The sequence below is a fragment of the Apostichopus japonicus genome, chromosome 20, assembly GCF_037975245.1.
Source record: "Apostichopus japonicus isolate 1M-3 chromosome 20, ASM3797524v1, whole genome shotgun sequence".
Lineage (NCBI taxonomy): Eukaryota > Metazoa > Echinodermata > Holothuroidea > Aspidochirotida > Stichopodidae > Apostichopus > Apostichopus japonicus.
In genome coordinates, this window is record NC_092580.1 from 16,426,572 (window position 1) to 16,449,624 (window position 23,053).

Sequence of the window (23,053 nt, forward strand, 5' to 3'; positions counted from 1 at the left end):
AACTCAACATAAAGAAGTGTTACTACTGACAAATTGCTGTTTCTGGCTCAGTATGGAGTAGCTAGATGGCAAAATCATCGTTGAGAATTTGTTTTGGCCTCTGTATTTAGCAGAACTTCCAAACAGTTCACACATGGCTTATAGTTTTTTAATTCCACTGGCAAGCTCTTGTTAGATGTAGAATTGAGGAGAATTTCCAGAGAAATCTTAATGTATGGTAATGCTAATGTCAAGTATCTGCATTTGAGTCATGTGACAGACATGAAAGAGTCTCTGTCATTATTACAAACCTCTACAAGAAGATATTATTCTGTTTGTCCATTTAGGTCTCTTCCCAGCTCAACTGGGTAATCCGTACAGCAGCAGATATGGAGATGCAAATGAATGCCATAGAGAGAACATCCTATTATACAGCTCTGGAGTCTGAAGATTACGAAGGTTAGTAAATTACCAAAACAGTAAACTGAAGTATATATATATATATATATGAATATGGTACAGATCATTAGTGATAATCAAGTAGGCTAGGTTTCTGGCTGGTAGGATACAAACAACATGTACTTATGTGTTATCCAAACACTCTGTACCTACAAGATATACTTCAGTAACTGAAGTTATAGTACAGATCATTAGTAATAATCAAGTAGGCTAGGTGTCTGGCTGGTAGGATACAAACAACATGTACTTGTATGGGTGTATGTATATATTTTAGATCCGCCTGCAAGCAGGAACTCGCGAAGAAGCCTCATTGGCTTATCAAAGCCGCAAGCTGACCGAAATCAGTCTCTTTCATTCATACTTAAAGTCCAAAATTGTCAATTGTCAACAACTCCGTAACTGGAGGACATACATTAATCTTGGAGTGACTCAAACTGGGGACCTTATGATTGGAAGGCACCGGCATTAACCACTGAGCCTACACTCCTAAGGTGTTAGCCAAAGATGTTAACCAAAGATGTTAGCCTTAGGTGTTAGCCTTAGGTGTTAGCCAAGCACTCTTTGCCTACAAGATATACTTCAGGATCATAGACAGAGAAAGTACAACATAACTGTTTGTTTAAATTCACACTTTGATTTAAACAAAGAGGGGGAAAAAGAATTGGTTTGTGACATAGCTGGAGTGGTGAAGGTCATGGCTGATCTTCTTTGAACACTCAATTATCAAAGAAGTCGACCAACGGCCGACTGCTAGTATCAACTTGCACTTTGTATTACCTGCCAGCAGCAATCAAAAGTTGATACCTTTCCAACCAGCACTCACCGATTGCTGCAACCAGTACCTAAGGTCCATTAACAGGGGAGAATTCTTGACGTTGTAAACAATTTAGCCAGGACAGTATAGACAGTGACCAGTACTAAACTAGTCCTGCTATATACCTGTTGGTGATGATAGTAAAGACTGGTCTGTTATCACTGTTTACCTTGACTTGTCATATTTGGTTTAATCGATAAATTATATTACTCTTCTTTTCAAATAACCTTAATTATGCCATTTTCTCTTTCGACTCTCAGGAATGTTATGTCCCCCTCAGAACTGGCCGAATCAGGGCCATATCATGTTTGAGGGTGCACATGCACGCTATGCCGCTACTCTGGACCCTGTCCTCCATGGCGTTGATGTTCACTTTAAAGCTGGTGAAAAGGTGAAGTTTAAATGCTTAGCAAATTAATTGTCACTCATGCTCAAACTCTAACATATGTTTTTTGCTGCCATCTTCAAAGCATCTTGCTTTCCATGTGATATTTACTTGTGTAGTTGAACATTCCTGAGCATAATTCAGATGGTCACAAAACCCCCAGTTAAGTACTTTTGAAGACATATTATGGCAAAGATTGCAGGCTAAATATTGTGATGACCTTTATTTAACGTGCAATTTAATACACCATCTACCTATTGTAACCATTTCCCCCCATGAATCACTACTAGGTTATGAAAACATTATGGTACACACGATGTACCTGTCGTACGTGCTATTGTACATTGATGTGTGAAATGGATAGATTCCAATTTACCTTTTGTTGCACCTGAGAGGTAGTAATTCTTCTTTCTGGCCTTCATGTGTTTCCCGCAAACCATTAAACAACACATTGTATGTATTGGACCATGTGGCTTTTTATGCATTTACTCTTTTTGAGGGATTTTTTTGCACTCAACAAATGTTGCCTTGTTTCTGTCGAACCACAGATTGGAATTTGCGGACGCACAGGAAGTGGAAAATCTTCTCTGACTTTAACGCTGTTCCGAATGATCGATCTTTTCGAAGGTAAATTTTACCTCTTGTTTTTTATTATAGTTTTTAGTTATTTGGGCTTTATTAGTTATTTGCCATGCTGGTTTTTGTTAAGATTATATACATCTGTTCTCTTGAGAATGGTGATACTGCTCTAGTCTTGGTTTTTACTTGGGGGTTGTTCATTTGGGTGTATTATGAATGTACAGGCTATTAGCCAGAGAACAGTTTGTTTTTGGTAGCTGTGATGTCATATTTTGGGTTTTGTTCTATAAGACACTTTCCCTAATGCCTACTTATAAATAATAAAGTTCTATTGGCTTGTTTGGACCAATCATCAAGATTGTAAAGCTTCCTGTAGTTAAGTATTTTTATAAAATTTCTTATCTGTTTTTTTTGTTTTTGTTCATCTTAAACAGGAAGAATATTGATTGATGGACAGGATATTAGTCAAGTGCCTCTAACTCAGCTAAGAAGGAAGATCGCCATCATTCCGCAAGACCCTGTCCTCTTTACTGGCTCCATCAGGTAAATCAAGAATCTGCTGATGGCACCTTATGCACATCGACAGGAGTTTACTGAAGATATATTTGTGAAAATCATGTCAAATTTTACTTAAGAATGTCAAAAAAAGTAAAAGCAAAATATGCATATGGTGTTTGAAACAATTATTCGTGTCACAAATTTTGAAGACTTTCCTTTCTTTCTACCTTTTGCTGAAAACGAAAACAATTTTTTCTTCTTCTGTCTTTTGCTGAAAAAAGAAGAAATAAAGTAAAATTGAGACTACTCTTAGAAATAACTTCATTTTCATATTCATGACAATTTCACCAAAATTGTTGGTGGTGCTATTGTCAGCATATTTGATAGAAACATGTGATTTAAATAATAATAATAATAAGTAAAATTTATTTAGTGCATAATCAGCAAAGCTGCTCAAAGCACTTTACAAATGTAAAACCTAAAAACAATAGTAACAAAAACCAAAATATTAAATATATAGAACCAATAAGGCAAGAAAAATGTAAAAGCCAAAAGCAACAATATGAAAAACACACCCTTACTAAACGATACTAAAAACTAAAACGCATATAGTCCAAAACAATTTCAGAAGTATGTAAATAGTAAAATAGATTAAATCATGTTTAAATATAAATCAGTATGAGAAACTATAGTATAATAAGACAATTATTGTTAAAGCCTAAAACAGATAGTAATAAACACCCAATACTAAACGATAAAAAATAGAACCCTAAACCTAGTAAATAAATACAAAAAAATTAAATTATAAAAATGTTAAGAATTAAGTAAGTAGTTCCAAACGTAGTATCTATGCATAATAAAAGTTAAAACACAGTCTATTACACAGTAAAAGCAAGTCTAAAGTAATATGTTTTCAAATTGCATATTTTTTGAGATAAAAAATTATTAGATTGCAAGTTTAACAGCAACCCTAATTAATGTATTTTTTTATTTGATGTGATATATTCTTTTGTGTTATAACAACTAGACCTGTTTCTCTCAAGAAGTGAATTCTGTGAAGATATACATCCCTCAGGATTTTTTTTTCCTTCTCTCATACTTAGGTTTAATTTAGATCCTTTTGATGAGAGAACTGATGAAGAACTTTGGGAAAGCCTGGAAATTGCTCAACTCAAGAAAGTTGTTTGTGACCTAGACAATGGACTGGGTAAGATATTCAAGATTTACCATCAAATATTTCAACAGGAAGTAAATATTACAATCAAGAAACTATTTTCCAATACCTTTATGACAGCACCTTTATTTACTATGTTGAGCCTTTTTTAAATATCACATTTTTCTGTCACTTGGACATAAATTTGTCAGCACTAAAGACATAGTAAAGCAACTACTAATTAGTTTTTTTTATTAATGAAATTTATAAAGGAATCTGAGTGAATTAAAATTTGTGATATATATTTCTTTGACAATTATTTTATATTTTAACAGATGGATTGGTTACTGAAGGAGGAGAAAATTTCAGCGTCGGTCAGCGTCAGTTGTTTTGTTTAGCCAGAGCTTTCTTGAGGAAGAGTAAGATTCTTGTGATGGATGAAGCTACTGCCTCCATTGACATGGAAACGGTTAGTCAATCCTTGAAGAAACTGTTCTGAATGATTTCAGGCAGTTTGTTTTAAAAAATGTTATGTAGAAAATCTGGTAAGGGTTATGTTACTATTGTGCTTTCTCTTAAGCCCACCACACACTGTACGACCGATCCACACACATTGTACAACCAATTCCCTGCACACTGTATGACCAATCCCCGCACACTGTACGACTGATGCCTGCACACTGTACGACTGATGCCTGCACAAAGTAAGACTGATCCCTGCACACTGTACAACCGATCCCTGCACACTGAATGACATGTGCCTGCAAAACTGTACGACCGATCCCTGCACTCTGTGACAGGTGACTGCACACTGAACAACCGATCCCCGCACACTGTACGACCAATTCCCTTCACACAGTATGACCGATCCCCACACACTGTACGACCGATGCCTGCACAATGTAAGACCGATCCCCTGCACACTGTGCGACAGTTGCCCGCACACTGTATGACCAATCCCTGCACACTGTACGACTGATGCCTGCACATTGTAAGACCGATTGCCACACACTGTACGACATGTGCCTGCACACTGTACGTCCGATCCCTGCACACTCTACAACAGGTGCCTGCACACTCTACAACCGATCCCTGCACACTGTACGACCTATGCCTGCACAATGTAATACCAATCCCCGCACACTTTACGACCGATCCCCGCAGACACTACGACAGGTGCCTGCACACTGTATGACCAATCCCCACACACTGTACGACTACAACAGGTGCCTCCACACTTTACAACCGATCCCCGCACACTGTACGACAGGTGCCTGCACACTGTACGACCCATCCCTGCTCACTCTACGACAGGTGCCTGCACACTGTACGACCGACGCCTGCACAATGTTAGCCCAATCCCTAAACTGTACGAACGATCCCTGCACACTTTACAACAGGTGCCTCCACACTGTACGACCAATCCCCACACACTGTACGACCGATCCACGCACACTCTACGACAGGTGCCTGCACACTGTACGACCCATCCCCACTCACTACGACCTTTCCTTGAACACCGTAAGACCGATGCCCACACACTAGACCGATCCCAGCACACTGTACGACCCATGCCTGCACACTGTACAACGGATCCCAGCACACTGTAAGAACAATCCCTACACACTGTAAGACCGATCCCTGCACACTTTAAACTGATCCCGACCCAACTCGGCTTAGACCGGTGTTACGTGGAAAATCTTTAATTTGTGAAGACAAATAGTCCTACAACTCATCCCCACACACTGACCGATTGATCTGGGTACACAATGACTGTTCCCTGTTAACGAGAGGAGTTCATTTAGATCACCTGCAAATTTATGAACGTTTAGTCTTAAATCCACACACACTGCTGGACTATCCACGAAAAAGTCATGTCTTACATTTCATATCAATAAGTCAGGTCTATTGTTTTTTCTTAACAGGATGCTATTCTGCAGAAAGTTGTTGCCACGGCATTCAAAGATAGAACAGTCCTGACTATCGCTGTAAGTTTTCGTAATTAATTATATAGTATCAGTAATCAATCAAGAGTGCTCTGTTGCCAACATAAAGTTAATAGAATGTATTTTGGTTGAGTTATTAGAAGTTATAGAACAATGGAAAGAACAATAACATCAAGGCATGCACTGAGTAGAGACATCATCATCTTTAAGGAGCATTCTAGAAATATGGGATATGTTAAATGTGTATATCTTGACAACCAGAATCGCTATAGAGACGGTACCAGCACTCACAGATTGCTTGGTTTCCTTTGGGACTATAACATGACCAAGATAAAAAAAAATTCTGCCTAAAAATCATCCTTGTGGTAAAGGATAATATTACGGTCTTTTTTTTTTTTCTTCCCTAACCGCAGCATCGCGTGGCCACCATTCTAGATTCTGACAAGATTCTCACCCTTGATGATGGCAGCCTTAAGGAATATGACCATCCTGATACCCTGCTCAATGACAAAGACAGTATCTTTGCATCTTTGGTGAATGCAAAACAGTGAATGGGAAACTTGAAAGTTGTAAGCACCCTCCTCTTCATTTGGTATCATACCGCTGTGCAGTATGTGGATGACTCGGTTTGAACAGCGAATCATCTGTCAAGATCCCTAAATACTATCATCATATTTTTGGCTATTAATACATTGAGATCATGTCTCTGGGACCAAATTTTTTCATACATTTGTATAAATCATTTTTAGGCTGTTCAACGGGTGAAAGGATGTACAAACCTTTTTTTCTTTTCAGTTTATGACTGTTAATCCGACAGTGTAAAAGTTTCAATTCAAAGCATGATTTTAGCATGAAAATGCTTAACAGGTGTAAAAAACATCTTTCTCTTTTCAATTTATGTCTGTTACATTAATAGTGAAAAGTTTTGATTGAAAGTATGATTTGCGCAAGGAAACTTAGAGATTTGATATGAAAGTTTTTGAGGCTGCTCAACTTGAAATTAGAAAGGATTGATTTCCTTTCAGTTTATGTTCCTGTATTCATGAAAGACAGATTTCAAGTGAAAGTATGATGTGAACATGAAAGCTACGTTATGAAATATTAACCATTTATAGCCATCGCTTTATATTGCAAACCTTTGAAGTAATTAAGTGATCTGCCCTCTCAAACTAAATTCTTGTGTCCCACTGCCATTCAAATTTTGTGATTGCCCCCTCTGCCCAATCCCTGTTTCTGACCGCTGACAGAGGATAAAGACATCTTTTTACAAATTCCATGCCATTTAGAGCAACTCGATTTAATCGTTAAGAACAACTCAAGCAGTCAAAATTCGTGGTAGGTTATAGAAAATTTATATGTAGACATAAAGCCTTTTCGTCATACTTTTTCGCAGTGATAGTTTTATTTACAACATTACCTATACGTTTCATATGTTCAGTGTCATGACATTATCGTAAACTGAAATAACTTTCTACTTGTGTCAAACATTTTGTGCTTAAAACAGAAATGGTCAAAGAACAGTACTTTAACAGCCATTTTCACTCCAATTGTGCATTTCATTACAAGAGGTTTTGTTTCTATCCATGGAATTAAGTCACCATTTTTTCTCTCAGCACCGGTTTTCACCACAACCACCCCCACCCCAACCCCACCCCACCCCACCCCCACCCCACACAGAAGAAACATAGGAATGAGAACTGTAATGCTATCATGTACTCTCTTTAATCTGTAGTATTCTGATCTCTATTCTGTTTGTCATTATACTAGCCTCTCAAGTTCATTCAGAAGAAAATAAACTATATTACATTTTCTCGTTTTGTATATTTAGTGCAAATTTAACAAGGTTCATTACATAATATCATTATATCTGTTTTTCATTGTTTTTATTTTCTCTAAGAATGTTACTGACCAGTCAACATACCAATAAAACACAAATGTGGTGTACAGACCATTCTAACATCGGAAGTAGATTTAGTGCGCTAGTAATTAATCATCAGTCTCAAAGTAAAGGAGACAGGGTCCGAGAATTATGACTTTTCTAAAAAAAAATATCTGTGATTGGATTAACAATTGTATGGTTTTTCTTTTTCTTTTCTTGTTTATTTTTTTATTTTTTGTCATTTTGATAAAAAAGTATTTATTCAATATTTAGTTTGTTTACTTTCACAGTAGCTGTTCTTTTGTTGTAAGGATCTACCCCTCCTGCACCCTATCATCCATCTATCTCATTGTCATTATGAGATACATGCAGTGGTTTCTCTATAAAGTAATACCTTTTACCAAAGGGGATTTTGATACTTGATTTTGCCAACCAGTTTTCATAACTTTTGCATAAATATTAATACATCAGTACCTCATGGTTGATGCTATTAGTTGTGTTTGTGTTTAGGGGAACTGATGTGCTTTTGTTGAAAAGGGTCACTGCATCCTGGGAGAGGGGTCTATGAGAGGTATTTTCTCTCCCTTTTGAAGGAAAATGTTATAATCTCAAGAATCTATGCAAACCAAGGGGTGGCATATTGACGGCCCCGCATATACATAGCGTTGCTAAATTAATTTAGCAATCACAGTTAAAATAAACGTAGGCATTAGTACTTGTTGTAACTATGTAGCCTGCATTACACAACCTATCCCCACGAAACTTGTGAGACTAATATACAACTCTCAATCATATTTTTGAATTGCAAAATATTATGATGCATGCCTCTGAAATATGTAGTTCATTACATTCATGCTATGAAACAGTCATGTACAGTGTCGATGCGCACAACGAATGTACTCGGTTTAGTTTGCGTATCCTTAAAAACAGTCATGTTCTTGAACGTCACAGAGAACTGTAGGATATCAAGACAATATAATTTGCCTGCAGGGAACTTTATCAGAAAGTGTGGTAACTCTTCTTGTGTTTTATTTTCAAATAAGTGAAGACTAACAGATTCGTTTGTGACCGAAAAGCTATATTAAATGGCACAGATTGTTTGTATTGTTTTTAGTGAATCATTAAGTGGGAGACTTTCCAGTAGCAGCTTGTTACGGGAATTAAGATCTGAAATATTGTTTTATATAATGTCCTCTAGTGAACGTAGACTAGCTAGCAAGGACTATTCGAGTACTCTTTAATTATTTAACCTCTCATTGGGCACACTCCGTGAAAAAAATGATTCTGTAATTTTTGGTTTTGTTGGGAGAAAGTGACAGTGATTTGCAATTTTAATAGTTATGACTGAGGGACCTAGCTTTGACCTGCATCAATATCTAGTTGTCACATCAATGAAGAATACAAAAAAAAACCAAGTTATCGCCACAATTTGTGCACTGTCATTGACTCATGGATATGTGGCTTTAAAAATGCTGGTATTCAGCACTTGAAATCATCAACAATGGCATTTATAACTAATTCTTATACTTGTTAATTATGCATATGTAAATGCAATATATTTCACCCTATCACACATGATGCGATGTATTTATTGCACCAGAGTAATATCATATGGTACATCTCACTGTCAAGTTACATGATATGATGTGATATGTATCACTAATGTTAAAGGGTACAATGTAAGTTATGTGATATCATACTTGGTATAACTGATATATTTCAATCACCTGTCATATGATGTATCATGTATTCAGTGACCCTGGAACAAGTTTGAAATGGGGAAGGGGGGGGGGGAGGGAGGTTGGGGTAACTAGAATCAAACCAATATGCAGTTGTGTTGAAATTGTGGCAGCATGCTGTGAAAGTTATTGGGGACATTTCTTGCACCCTCCCCCCTCTCAGGGGTCCTGGTTTCAGAAGTCCTTCTGTAGCAAACATGATACATTGTATTATTGTCAATGCCTAAATAATGTTATGTGACTTGGTTATTGACTCAGCAATGTTATATCCTGGAGTGTGATTGTGTCATGTTTCATCGTTATGAAATTACATCAGATGATTTCAAATTTCCTAATGGTGATGTACCAATTGTTGGATCATGTAACTAACAAACATGCATATTTTGCAATATGGATTAACATTTATAACTATTTTTTGTTACATATCTCTCGGGCATTATGCAATCCGTTGAGCTTCATAAAAGAGGGTTTATATTTAAGATGGCATCGTTCCTACATGGTTGAAGTAATTATCTTTGAAATATCTATATATATATATATTTTTCGGCTAGAACCATGTTACAGAAGAACTTTATTACTATATTTTTAGCGACTCATTCAGCATCCTCCTGGTATTCCCTAGAACCGCCTTTTTCTCTTTTCTTCTTAAACCTGATTTTTACATAATATTTGAGTATCAAAAATTGAAAAATCTTCATATGCAGAAGTAGGCTGAAAGAAGGAACCTACATGGTCTACACATCATTCATGTGTTGTTCAATAGGCACATGATGGTTTCACTGCCATCCCTTTTCCATTTTTGGTATTTAATGAGGGCAACTATCATTTAATGAAAACTACCAATCAATTGATCCCTTCCAAGCTCAACAGGTACAGAGCAGATTTGACTGACTAATGACTGAAAATGGGCCATTAAAGGAAATAGGCTTCCGCCCTTTACCTCCCCTTCCACCTCCCCTTTACCTCCCCTTCCCCTCCCTCCACCTCCCCTTTGACAAATTTTCAGTGATGTAGCTTACCATTTCTATTCAAAAGTGTTCAAAGATCATTGAGAGGTGAAGCCCTAACTCATTTTTTCGTTATCATATCAGGCAGTGTTTAGATTTCCTTTGGGTAAACTTAGGGTATTTAACTGTTATCACAAAAGGGTGTCGGTTTACCTTGGTAGTAAGTTTATTTTCACACATTAGTATATCACAAACTTTTCTTATTTTCCTTACAAATTATTAAATATATATGAAAACAATTATCATATTCCTTTTTGGTATTCCAGATGTGCCAATTTTTGTCAAACGTCTGTCTTTCTTTGTATCACTCATCTTCTTTGGTGTCAAGTGGGATGAAAATGAAGATTTAACTTGGATAATAAAACAAGTTTTTGTGGTTAAATCTTAATATTTTGAGTTGTTCCTATTTTCTATATTTCTTTAAGTTTGAATAGATTGAAGAAGGTTTCCTGACACTTATGTTTTATTTTAGTTGAAAAGATGATTTAGGCACAAAATTAATTTTGATACTTTGTAGACTATTAAAGACACTGATATCAGTCAAAGCCTGGGAAGTATCATTTCTGGTGATATTTTTACCAAAAAAGTCCCTTGTACGCAATGCATCAACTGATGATGGCGCTCCGCTTAGATGATGTCCCAGACATATCTGCCCCCACCCTCTGAAAAAATTTCTTGCCCCCATCGATACTTAATCTGGCTATGGACCTGATTGGACCCCCTCTTTCTTAAAAACCTGGATCCGCCTGTTATGCTTACAATGTATTAAAACAAAACAAGGACAAATGATATTGAATGTCATCAAACGTTGAAGGGCACTTTGCTGTTTAAATGGAAAGGGTTGAGTTATCAGAATTTATAATACAAACTGAAGGATTACCCTTCACCTTTTAGACCTATACTGAGGAGCAGATGTCATCTTCATCAAGTTAGCCTTAAAGAAGCATTTTGGATTATTTTAATAACAAATGCGAGTTGTAGTGTTAAAATAAATACTTGAACAAAAACTTTTTTTAAAGGACAAAACCTATTATGTTCATCAGTTAAACTTCTTTCCACCGACCATCACAATAAATGGTTGTTTTCTCACTAACAAGGTCACAGAGGCCCTGGCGTGAACCGCTAGTGCTTAAACTTTACTACTACCCTCCATGAATATAAATTTTCAACACTCTTCTTCAAATTGTAAACTTTCCCCAAACCCTCTTGAGATGGAGGGGCTGAAGTATTCCGCCCCAACTATTCAAGCGGAAAACATCTTTTGTTCTCTCATAATGAATCATCACCAGATAGCACCAAATTGCATCTAATGACCCTTAATTTTTAAAAACATCAAAGCAAAAGGGAATATCCATGTTTTTGTATAACTCTTTGATCCGCCTCAATTAAAACAGAAATATAGGACAGACTAACCCTGAAAATCCTTGAACATAAAGTTATGTCAAGTTGCCAAATATAGCACCAGATTGCATCTAAGGATCCTTAAGAAATTAAAAATTTCTTGCCCCTCCCCTCCCCCAGGACGCCATTCACAAATAAACATTGTGCAGCCCTAAATAAGTGCTGTGCCCCCCCCCCCCCCCAAGATTGAAATGGCTGGCGATGCCACTGTTTATAAATAACAACGATGATGGGATCAGAAATGATATACAGACTGCAGGTATATGGCATGAGCTTGTATAATAATGCGATGTATCGCTGCAAGCCATGGGTCTGAACCTCTGCTACCTGAGCAATTTGTTATATTCCTGTAAAAGAAGTAGGCTACACGTCCCGCTTTCCCGTTTGTAAATTCTGTGGTCCAAAGATGGATGATTTGTGAATGAAACAAATTTACTTCGCCGAGAGTTGGGGAGAATGTCGGTTTGATGATAAAAGGTTCCAATAATTAAACTACTTGGCTGGGATAGAAAGGGTGTTTTGGATACTACCAACTCTTGCACTTACACCTTTGTGAGTAAATAACCCTTGATGGCAACACGAGAGGGTGGTCAAGATCAATTTCATGTACCGGATTCCCTGGAAAGGAATATGGTCACACAGCTGGTACTGTGTTGAAAACATAGCGCACTCTGTAATGAAGGGGAATTCCCAACAACAACCGCTAGCTGTGGTTACGTAATCTAACTACCATTCAGAATGCGCTATGTCGAGAGTGCTAGTAACATCGTTGCAATATTCCAAGCGATTTGCGTCGTTTTCATCTTACATTCCACTTGTGCAGCAAACATGGCGGGTTCGTAGTTATTGTTCTTCATATAAAAGTAAGCAAGAGATAAATATCCTTCAGTCAAACCCAACCTAAACGTGAATTACCCTTAAGTTAGTGAAGGTAGGCCTAAGTTAGTTCTACGAGGTCCTTTATTATTACATTTATAGTGTACGTAGGTTAGGCCTGTTCAAGTTCGTTTACCACACAACGCATAGTATCCAACGTTAGGATATATACCAGGTATTCTTTGACTAGGAACAGTAATATAGTAGGCCTAGTACGTTTTCGACGACACTTTTCAAGATGGCCTTAATCCTGGACAGATATTCATACGGCCTAACTTTAGAATCCGTACCAAATGAATGGGAAAGCTTACTCGGCAGAATAACAAATGTATAATCCGGTTAGGATGGGTACCGTTGTTTTCCGCACACGTTACTTTCCGCTGAAACAAAATGGTGTTTTCCGCACACAAATTTGTCAGCGGAAAACATTTTTTTTTCAGCGGAGAGTAACGTTTTTTTTTGAGAAACAGAATAACTTACTGAATTGATTAGGCACATGGAAGGATTTAGGAAGATGGAGAAGATAGGATTTGACTGTAACAGGATAAAATGTAGCTTCGAGATTAGATTTAGGATACAGTAGCTAAGGTTGTACTTGTAGCTTAGGCTGTAAGGCTTACTTATACAGCCATTTTATTTCCAGCGAAAATCAAAGATACCGCCTTTTACACCTTTTTTTTAAACCATCATTACGCGGGCCGAATTTTTAATACTTAATTAGATACTCAATCCTTCATAACGCGGGCGTCCCTTTGCCCTAGTATATGCTTCTTTAATAATTCGTAATTACAAACACCCCAAGCCTCCTCTAAATTATACGCAGCTTAACTTTTCTGACATGAACTCAGTCTAACCATCCTTGATCGACGTTCTTTGATACTTTCTCATGTTATTTTAATCATCCTGCCTGAATTTGGTATCTCAAAATTGCGGGAAAATATAGTGTACAGGTAAGTGAAAAATAGGTGTTTTCCGCAGAAGAATTTTTTCAGCGGAAAGTAACGTATGCGGAAAATAACTGAAACCGGTTAGGATTAGGAGATAGAAGAACGGGAGGTGGAGATAGGGAGTGATTACATGAATGGGAGAGAGAGATGGTAAGCGGGATATGAATTAACAGAAATAGTCGAATGGTATGGATTCTAAATTAGTACCATTCATTCTGTTAGAGGGATGAGATCAAGTCTCTAATTTCCCAGGTTCGATTGTAAGAAATTTTTACACCACTACAGTATTCAGGTGTTTGTCAAAGGACATACAACTTTGTTGCTATTAAATATCCCTAATAAGTAAATGGAATAATGCAACCAGGGAAAGAAGAGAATTGATCCGAAGAATGGACGAAACACAATGTACTGCAAATTTCAGACCCGTTCTAACTTTCTAGGCTAGCCTAGGCTAAACATTAAAGTCAACTCAATGTTTTAACAATCTGATGATGCAAAAATATCCACAATTCCATATTAATTTTCAATACGTTGGTTGCCTAGTATAAGATTTTTCATGTGAGATTTGAAAATGACACTATGCAAGGATTCACAAAATGGTCTTTCATGGAAGTCGTGAAAATTTTAAGGCTTGAGGTAGGTATGAATTTTGATCAATAGTCAAGCAAGAGAAAAAATATAACATGGGTGTGTTAGCACAGTGGACTCTTAGTTCAGTGGTTAACGTCGGTGCCTTTCAATCATAAGGTCCCGAGTTTAAGTCACTCCAAGATTAATGTATGTCATCCAGTTACAGATTGATTACAACTGACAATTCATAATCATGGTAAAATATGAATTTAAGAGACTGACTTCGGTCAGCTTGCGGCTTTGATAAGCCAATGAAGCTTCTTCGCTAGTTCCTGCTTACAGGAGGATCTAAAATACATACATAAGTGTGTTAATTTTGTAGTGTTAAGAGAACAAATGCTCTTTTAAAGAAAAATCCATGCCGGTACAAGTTTTATTTAAATCTAGTGAGCCTTTTGCAATTCTGTATGTGTGGCAAAAGGCTCAGCACAACAATGGTGCACTCTGATGTTTTTAAATCTTGAACACTGTTACTTTAAATCCTTTATAGTACATGTGTCATTTTACAGTGCAGCACCATACTGTAACTTTACATGAGCTACATATTAACTCATAACATCCAATATGAACATGGATTTACATAGAACATTGCCATAGCTATCAATACGTCATCATATGTGTTTTATTAAACTTGATGATGGACATTTATTATTATGTGGAAGTCAATGTTGTGGGTAAAACTGTGATTTATTAGAGATTAGAATACCCTTGTTTCAGTGCTGGCAGTGTGAGCTTTATTCTTAATTAACCATATAGCCACCTTAGATAAATGCTCAGCGAAAGAAAAATGCGTATATACACTGCAAAGTCATGTTGAGGTAAAACATTTTCTTGACAATTGTTTTAGTGCAATTAAAGACTACAAAAGCTGTAGACCATTGAAAATTGCTGCAGTTTTTAACTGAAAGGTACCGCATAGTAATGAAACAACCAAGATGCCGAGATGTACAAGTTATTGCATGATGCAGGTGCTTGGAAAATAGGTTAACACGCAAGGACAGAACTACCCAAATTATATTTCTCTACATACCTTCTTACTATTTTCAATGGATGTATCCAAAACTGGTACAGTATACATACTGTACTTGCAAAATATAAGTCAACATGGAAGCAGAAATTAGAAATAGGTAACCTCTCTAAAAAGATCCAACCCTCTCCCTCTTTTCCTACCCCCACCCACTCCCACTCCCTTCCCCCTGCCCCTGCCACTGGACAGCCGCAGTAAATTTGTTAACATCATACAAGTTGTAATGATATGTTCATTTAAAGGCCGCATTTTAATTTCTAAGGTAACTTAAAATGTTGTTATACGTGCTGTATGCTTCTGTAGAAGGCACTGTTACGTGTCGTTACATCCCAGCAGTACAGATCAAGCAGTAACAAACTGTTTCGAGGAACCATGAACAATAATATTTTAATAGAAACATGATAAAGATTCCGTTTCGTTATCCATTCTGCAAACAAATACAATTAGAAACGTAGATCATCAATTTGCCGCAAGTGATAAGCCGGAAGTGGCTTCTATGTATCAATTTCTATGCTTGCAATAGTTTATCAAGTTTTGATCATAAATGTAATCTCATAAAATCTGAGTTTATGATCTAGGGCAAATTTTAAAAATGCTATCTATGATAAGCACTGATGATTCTGAAGAGCTGTCTAGTGGTCTGAGACGAAGTTCTTGTCCAAAGTCCAACCGAAGCTAGCTGTGTCTGTGGAATGATTTAAGCATGCAGTTCTACTAAAATATACTTATGAAAAAATACTTAGTCATTACACAAACGTGTATATTAATTTGGTAGAAAAACAAGTTTATGTTGGGACATCTTTGAAGGCAATTATACAGGTGATTTGTCTGATTCTTAAATATAGTTCTTGTCCAAAGTCCAACCGAAGCTAGCTGTGTCTGTGGAATGATTTAAGCATGCAGTTCTACTAAAATATACTTATGAAAAAATACTTAGTCATTACACAAACGTGTATATTAATTTGGTAGAAAAAACAAGTTTATGTTGGGACATCTTTGAAGGCAATTATACAACTGATTTGTCTGATTCTTAAATATATTCTAAAATTTCTAGCCCAATATTTCTGAAATTTTTTAGACGAATAGATTCTAAAATATATATATAATAATCTACGGCACTTACTATAAAATATGACTTAAAAGTAGCTAAATACTGTAGATGCGCAAGTTGACCTGCAAGCTGTCAGTTGTGGCTGTACTTTTGTCAACCCTACACCTTTTAATCACTATTACTGTAGCTGACTGATCTAGGCACTTTGGGTGGTCGACAGAATGAACTTATGAGTCTCACAGAAGTCACAGACTATCAATTCAGCTGCTCAAAGCTACACCCATGCTTCCCAACCTTTTCTCTCAGATTCCCCACCTGGGTGAATTTCTCCCCTCCTAAATATTTCTACAAAATCAAACAATATATTTTTTAAGTCACTTTCTTTCACATGTATACTGTAACAGCGAACGTTACGATTCAAACAATGTTCATGGTATCTCTTACGATTCACTCTACAACACACAACATAAGTTGTTCATCGTTATCTGTTATCATTGAATATGGGATATTAACGGAAGGCTACAACTGTTCAGTTCAATGATTAATGGGAACCTTGAACTTGATGCTCTTGAACAAGGGTCGATACCAGGATTTAGCTTGGTTAATTTGAGACATAAATAGCAGTGATGTGTACTGTTATGTCCCAGGCTACCACGTTCCTTGATTACAATATTTGTTACAGCGCTGAATGTGCACTCAACTAGCTTGGAAGCAGGCCATTCCCCCTCCCCCCTCCACCCCATCCTGCTACCCCTTTCTTCTCAATTCACCCCAAGACTTTTCAATTCCCCTCTGGTGGTCCACATGGATCCATGTTGAGAAGTATTGAGCTACACTTAATTCAGAAAGACAAGGCTTCCATGGCCTCAAATTTTATGTGAATTACAGTGTTGTACAATGTTTGTTAAGGAAAAAATATCTGATATAAAAGCCATTGTTAATGTTTTAGTTTGTTGCTTGTTTGAAGGTAAAGGGACAATTTGTGGTTTTTAGTGCAATTTTTAGAACATTGGAAGTTATTTTGCACATTCCTAGCCTACTGTAGCTTGAGGAGCTGGCATTCTCATCAATTACAGTAGGGATTAAAGCAACATTCTAGTGATTTAACAACTTTTGAAGGTCAATATAGATCTTAAATATGGAACAGCTATATAGCAATGCTCATACAGTGATATAAAATCACTCAAAATGTCCATTAACAAACACTGAAATCTGACTACAGTCATCCCTTAAACTTGGCAGCATATATCCCTTACTGTAGAGTGTAGATACATGTAACTTTGCTTTTAATAGTGGATGTACTGTACATGGCAATCACATACAGGTCACTTCTTGTATTCAGGGTCTAACAGTTACATTCAGTCAGTCCCCAGCAGTGCAAGAGTGGTTTCTGTTCTTGCAGAATATGCACAATGTTTCATGGAGCACTCCTAATTAATGATGATTGCCTAATGGGTAACTAATGGGGCTCAGAAGAAATATGCACAGACAGTGACTGCATATCATTCTGACAAGTTTCCATCAATTGTTATGACATTTCTCCAAAAGAAATTTGCATGGTTTGTCTGAGCCTTTCAGTCAATCTAAAAGAATAATTGTGCTGTCATATAGAGTTGTCATGGCCACAGAGATCCACCACTCCCATTCATCCTCAATACCAACTCAATATGAGTACCACAATGCTCAGGACTACAAGAATTATGGGTCACAAAGGAAACCTATAAGTTTATTGATCCATGGGTGATCATTTATATATAATTTGACTGAAAGTTGTTTAGCTACTGTGGATGTTCACACTTTCTGGTACCCTTCAGCTTCAGTGTCGCTTTCATTACTGGAATAGGACCTTTCTTCCTTTTGGTTTTTTTACTTGTCTACTTTGCTCTGCTCTCGTTTCCTCTTTCTGGCTTCCTTCTCGTTCAGCGCGAGTGTTTTCTCCTGTTCAGCCTCAGTCAGATGGGTCTTATATGGATTGCTGGTCAAAATTCCTGCACCTGTTATGGTGCTCTTCCTCTTCATTGATGAAGTGTTTGATGCAGATGCCTTAGGAGGAGGTGAGATATCCATGGGCATGATGAAATTGGGTGGCTGTTTCTCTGCTCTTGGTTGGGGGAGAGGGGGGATGGTGCACAGCAGCGGAAACAATAACTTGGTGAGCACAATTTGGAAGCTGCTTCTCAGTCTCTCTAACCTTGATCAATTGTCCTTGGAATTGAGGCGATGTCTGTTGGAACTTGGGAGTGGTACACTTGTTGCTGGATAGGCATATAGCTTGGAGTGTTGTTTGATGGTGATCCTACTGATGATGTTGGTTCAGGACCAGCTGGCCTTGTGGGCTCCGATGTGCCCTGATGTGCCCTGTTGATTGGGGACATGCTCTTCAGTTTCTTCCATTGCTGTGTCCGAGTCTTCGGACTGTAGTTCGGGCCTAATAGGCGGCTGTTGATCTGGCAGTGGTCTATCCGTTACATCGGCTGCAGTGAATTTGTGGTAATGATTGATATTTGCAAGGAATGTTTGCCCATTACTGCAGATCTGCAAAAAAATGCCAGACAAAGCTCTAGTTCGCCCACTGAAAAGACAGTGGTTGAGGGACGTTTGGTCAGAGAACGCTATTTTTTAAGAATGAAAACACCCACTTTTTTGGTCTCTTTAATTTATTTATTTCTCGTTCATAAAACCTAAAAGTTTGAGAAGTAAAACTGAAAATAAACAAGCTTTTAAACAATATGAATAGACTTGAGGTGAAGTAGTTGGACAGAATGTTTAAAGATGAACGATAGTGATTTTTCGCCATTGACGATAAAATACGATTTTATTCAAGAGTATTCTAGTTGGTTTCCATTTTACACATGTGAAAATTCAAGTCAATCCGATGTTGGAAAGGCTTAAAAAAAATTCCTAAACTCGTTGATTTTTTAAACAAAAATTGGGCTTTTCGCGAAAAGCGATATGATGATCACGTGATCTACAGTGACATGTGACGTCATTATGATGATAACAACGTGAGTGTACTTCAGCAGTGTGCACTTAGTGTGTAAGTTTAGTTGCAACCAACTCTATATTGGACTCGACAAACAACGTAAACCACTAGCAAAATCCAAGAAATTGCGTTTTAGTGGGATGCAACAGAACGAATGTGGACTCTACAATAAGTTTTTTTCAATTTTCCAAGCGGAAAAAGTAGTGAGAGATATCGGAAACTCTGGATACGATTTGTGAGGAGAACCAGGAAAGACTTCATCGCACCAGGAGTTTCTCATGGCAAGAATGTGAAAGTTTGTTCTGCCCACTTCACAGAAGATGATTCTTGGGCCCAATTGAAATTTGCGTGTGGCAAGGTCACTAAAGTAATAAAAGTTTGATGGATTGATGCTTTTATGCCGCATTATTTATATATATCCCGATAAATGCAACAGTAAGTGTTGGAACTGGAAGACATGTCAGACGTGAACAACCTAATGACTATGTGAGGAGAGAATCCACGTGCAAATTTCAATTGGGGCATGGACGTCGCTAAGGCAGAGTTTTTTGGGGCACTGTGTTCATACCCTCCAAACCACTTTAAATGTAATACGAATAGGAAATGTGTGTATGCTCGAGCGAAACAAAACATCGTGTACTTGTATTACTTACGGTAGCGCGCACTGTCACTTAGTGAAAGTGTGAAAGTACCGTTTGCGGACCTACGTGAAGTTGGGCTAGAATACGATTCCTCCTGAAGCCCAAACCACGAGGCATGCATGTGAATAAACGCAATAGGCATTGCATGTAGTGAGAAAATTGTTCGAGCTAGACTAACAACTCGATTGAGTTCAAATGCGGTTGTATTTCAAGCTCAATGAAACCTTTCTGTTGGATTTAATGACGCACGGAACAAGGAACGTTTATGTTCTACAGTAGGCCTAGTGCATACAAGCGAATCTACTTTGTTTAGAACTTTGGATTTTCTTTCGGATGTTATACTAATCTACGTTTGAGACTATCATCACTATTGTTATTGTGCCAGTTTGACTGGTAAGTGAGCACATTCATACATCACTCTGTATAAAACCCGCCAAAAACATGATCTTGAGATTTACGTTACTTTGGGTCAGCTTGCGAGTTACCTCTTCAGATATTGGGAAATCGTTGCGAAATCGCCGCAAATTTCGTTAAAAAAAACGTGTAAACACGTGGTGAAGAAATCAAGAAACACTATGATATTCAATATCTATTTATGTCTTGAACATTACGCCGGAAAATAACAGTTATGCTGACACGAAATGAACGCACAGCTCCGTACTGAACAGTTCACAGCAGAAAAGATCATCACAGTGACGTCATTCACTGACCTGAGGGCTGTTCAAGGTCGTTGCAGTGTTTGAAAATTCCTAAATTACGGAGGCGAAAAAACGATGTTTTAATTCCCTTTTTTATGACTTTCCGGTGTGCTATTTGGAAAATTAAAAAAATATGTTGCTTGGTAACATATAAACTACATTATATATGAAAATGAGAGATTTTTTTTCTGTCACTATCGTTCTTCTTTAAATGAAAGACAAATCCAGGAATGGCAAGAAAGTTTGGTCGAATAGTTATTAAGTACATGAATACAATAATATATCACCCTATATAAGATAAAAGGAAAAAATATAGGCTCTTAGCAAAAAATGTACCCTAATCTTACAGCAGTAAAGTAAGGTTAAATTAGGGAAAAAATGGTAAATTTACCACAGTAGCCCTATATAAAATAAAATTATGGTACATACTTATTTTACTTTACAAAAACTGTACATACAATATACTGTAAAACTGTTTAACCTTTATATTTTGTAGTCATACATGTTTTGACCGCAGCATATAGACCAAATCTGGTGCATATAAAGTAGTTTGTGCCATACATACAACATCATGACATACTGTACAGTACGAGTTGCTTTGTTGTTTCAACTACTGTAGCCCGATGATGATACAATCCACCAATGGGTGAAATTTAAGGTCATTTGTGGTGTACTGATTATAATTAAGACTAGAAGGGAAAACTGTGGTACCTTTGGGGTACAACTCTGGTAAATTTAGGGTAAAACTGTGGTACAATTCGGTAAAACCATATATTGTACAATTAGGATAAAACTTTGGTATGTACAGCTATTGGGTAAAATTGTGGTTAAGTAGGGTAATTCCATAGTACACATAGGGTAAATTTGAGATAAGACCATGGTGAAGATGAAATAGAAAGTGATGCTACTATGGTAAAACAGTGGTTAACCGCATCCATAGGACCAGAATACCCTGGCAGTCAAATTGTGGTATTGTACATACCACAGTTTACCATGGCAAAAAGGTGGTGCCATGGTTATTTTTTTTCTAGGCTACACTTCATCTTCAGAGCTTGCATAATGTGTTGAAAGAAGATGATCATTTTCTGCTCCTATTTCAGGGCTATAGTAATGTTATGACTATGAGGTGTGTACACTATAGTTTGACATTAGCGTTTTCCAAGAACTAAAGCAATGTACATCATTACATGTATACGCAGAGCCAATACAAAGTCCTTACATCTGTATCACATAATGCTGTGATTTTTGCCATAAGTTAATACGTTGATTGTTGACAAGACTAGTGCATTTCCAACTGCGAATTTGTTATTAATGAAAAGAGCATAGTCTGATCTAGCCAATTCTACCAAACATTTGCATTTTCTGCCACTTAACGAAGTCAAGTTCAGGGCAAATTTAACAGCACTTTTTGGAGCCATGATAAAAAAGCCCCAAATTCAATGGACATTTATCAGAAAAGTACGACAAAAATAGAAATTTTAACTGTTTTATTGCAAAAAATAAATGTTGTGAGATTCAACTTATCTCGTCATTGTGGCTAGCGACGCCTTCTTTTGCATTATTCAAACATTTAAACCAGAGGGTTAGGTTGCAAGCAGTTTCGCGAAATTTCATACGTCTGACCAAATTTTGGGGGCGGGACTACAGGAAAACTGCTCTCTGAGCTCATTAACTCGCTCGTTGGGGACTGACTGCATTCTTTGATGTTAACATGTAGATCCAACATGATTTGACTGATCTCATATTTAACATGTCATGGCACTTTTACATAGTTTTAGCTTGAGAAGCTACTGTACTTTGCAATGAATTGTCTGTTGTGTATAAACTCATTTGATTTGCCTTGCATCAATTGTTTAGCAAAAAGATCTACTGTATAAATAAACAGTTCTGTGCTTCTGATTTATGTGAAATGTTTAATATATATACAGGGACACCTGAACTGTCACAAGTTGGCATGCTGATGAGGAATGACCAGTTAACTGTATGCGTGCAGATGGTTTGCACGAATCTCACTTAGAAGTCAGAACTGTTATTGCCATTATTATCAATTATTACTTATCGGTGGGTGGGCATGTCATTAAACTGAAGTTAACAGCATCCTGGTACTTTACTTTTGGTATCTGTTTAGGTAGATGTTTGCACTGTCATATTTTAAGCTCCCATGAGAAAATATTTCGAAAACATTTCGTTCAGTTTATAGAAGTTAAGTCATTACATTTATATGACTAATTAAGAAAGAAAGTATCATTCAGTTTATAGAAGTTAAGTCATTACATTTATATGACTAATTAAGAAGGAAAGTATCAAGTACTTTTGTTGAATGTAGTACTTATCTCTTCTGTTTTGACAGATTGTCAAGGG

General features: G+C 37.1%; 2 protein-coding genes across 5 annotated transcripts in view; both read left to right on the forward strand.

The window, feature by feature from the left end:
• Positions 1-10,826, forward strand: part of LOC139961998 (ATP-binding cassette sub-family C member 9-like) — a 36,745-nt gene extending 25,919 nt beyond the window's left edge. For all 3 annotated transcript variants that reach the window (XM_071961779.1, XM_071961780.1, XM_071961778.1), the window contains exons 25-32: positions 327-438; positions 1,513-1,643; positions 2,186-2,264; positions 2,651-2,759; positions 3,818-3,921; positions 4,203-4,336; positions 5,793-5,855; positions 6,227-10,826. In XM_071961779.1, coding sequence (XP_071817880.1) covers positions 327-438; positions 1,513-1,643; positions 2,186-2,264; positions 2,651-2,759; positions 3,818-3,921; positions 4,203-4,336; positions 5,793-5,855; positions 6,227-6,364 — 870 coding nt within the window. In that variant the 3' untranslated portion in view covers positions 6,365-10,826. The remainder of the gene's footprint in view (positions 1-326; positions 439-1,512; positions 1,644-2,185; positions 2,265-2,650; positions 2,760-3,817; positions 3,922-4,202; positions 4,337-5,792; positions 5,856-6,226) is intronic.
• Positions 10,827-12,521: 1,695 nt separating this feature from the next.
• The window catches only part of LOC139961164 (peptide methionine sulfoxide reductase MsrB-like), a 33,480-nt gene continuing 22,948 nt past the window's right edge, over positions 12,522-23,053 (forward strand). The window contains exon 1 of one of the 2 annotated variants that reach the window (XM_071960123.1): positions 12,522-12,674. In XM_071960123.1, the coding sequence (XP_071816224.1) occupies positions 12,578-12,674 (97 nt within the window). In that variant the 5' untranslated portion in view covers positions 12,522-12,577. Of the gene's footprint in view, positions 12,703-23,053 lie in introns of both variants that reach the window. The other variant, XM_071960122.1, reaches the window with a different exon arrangement.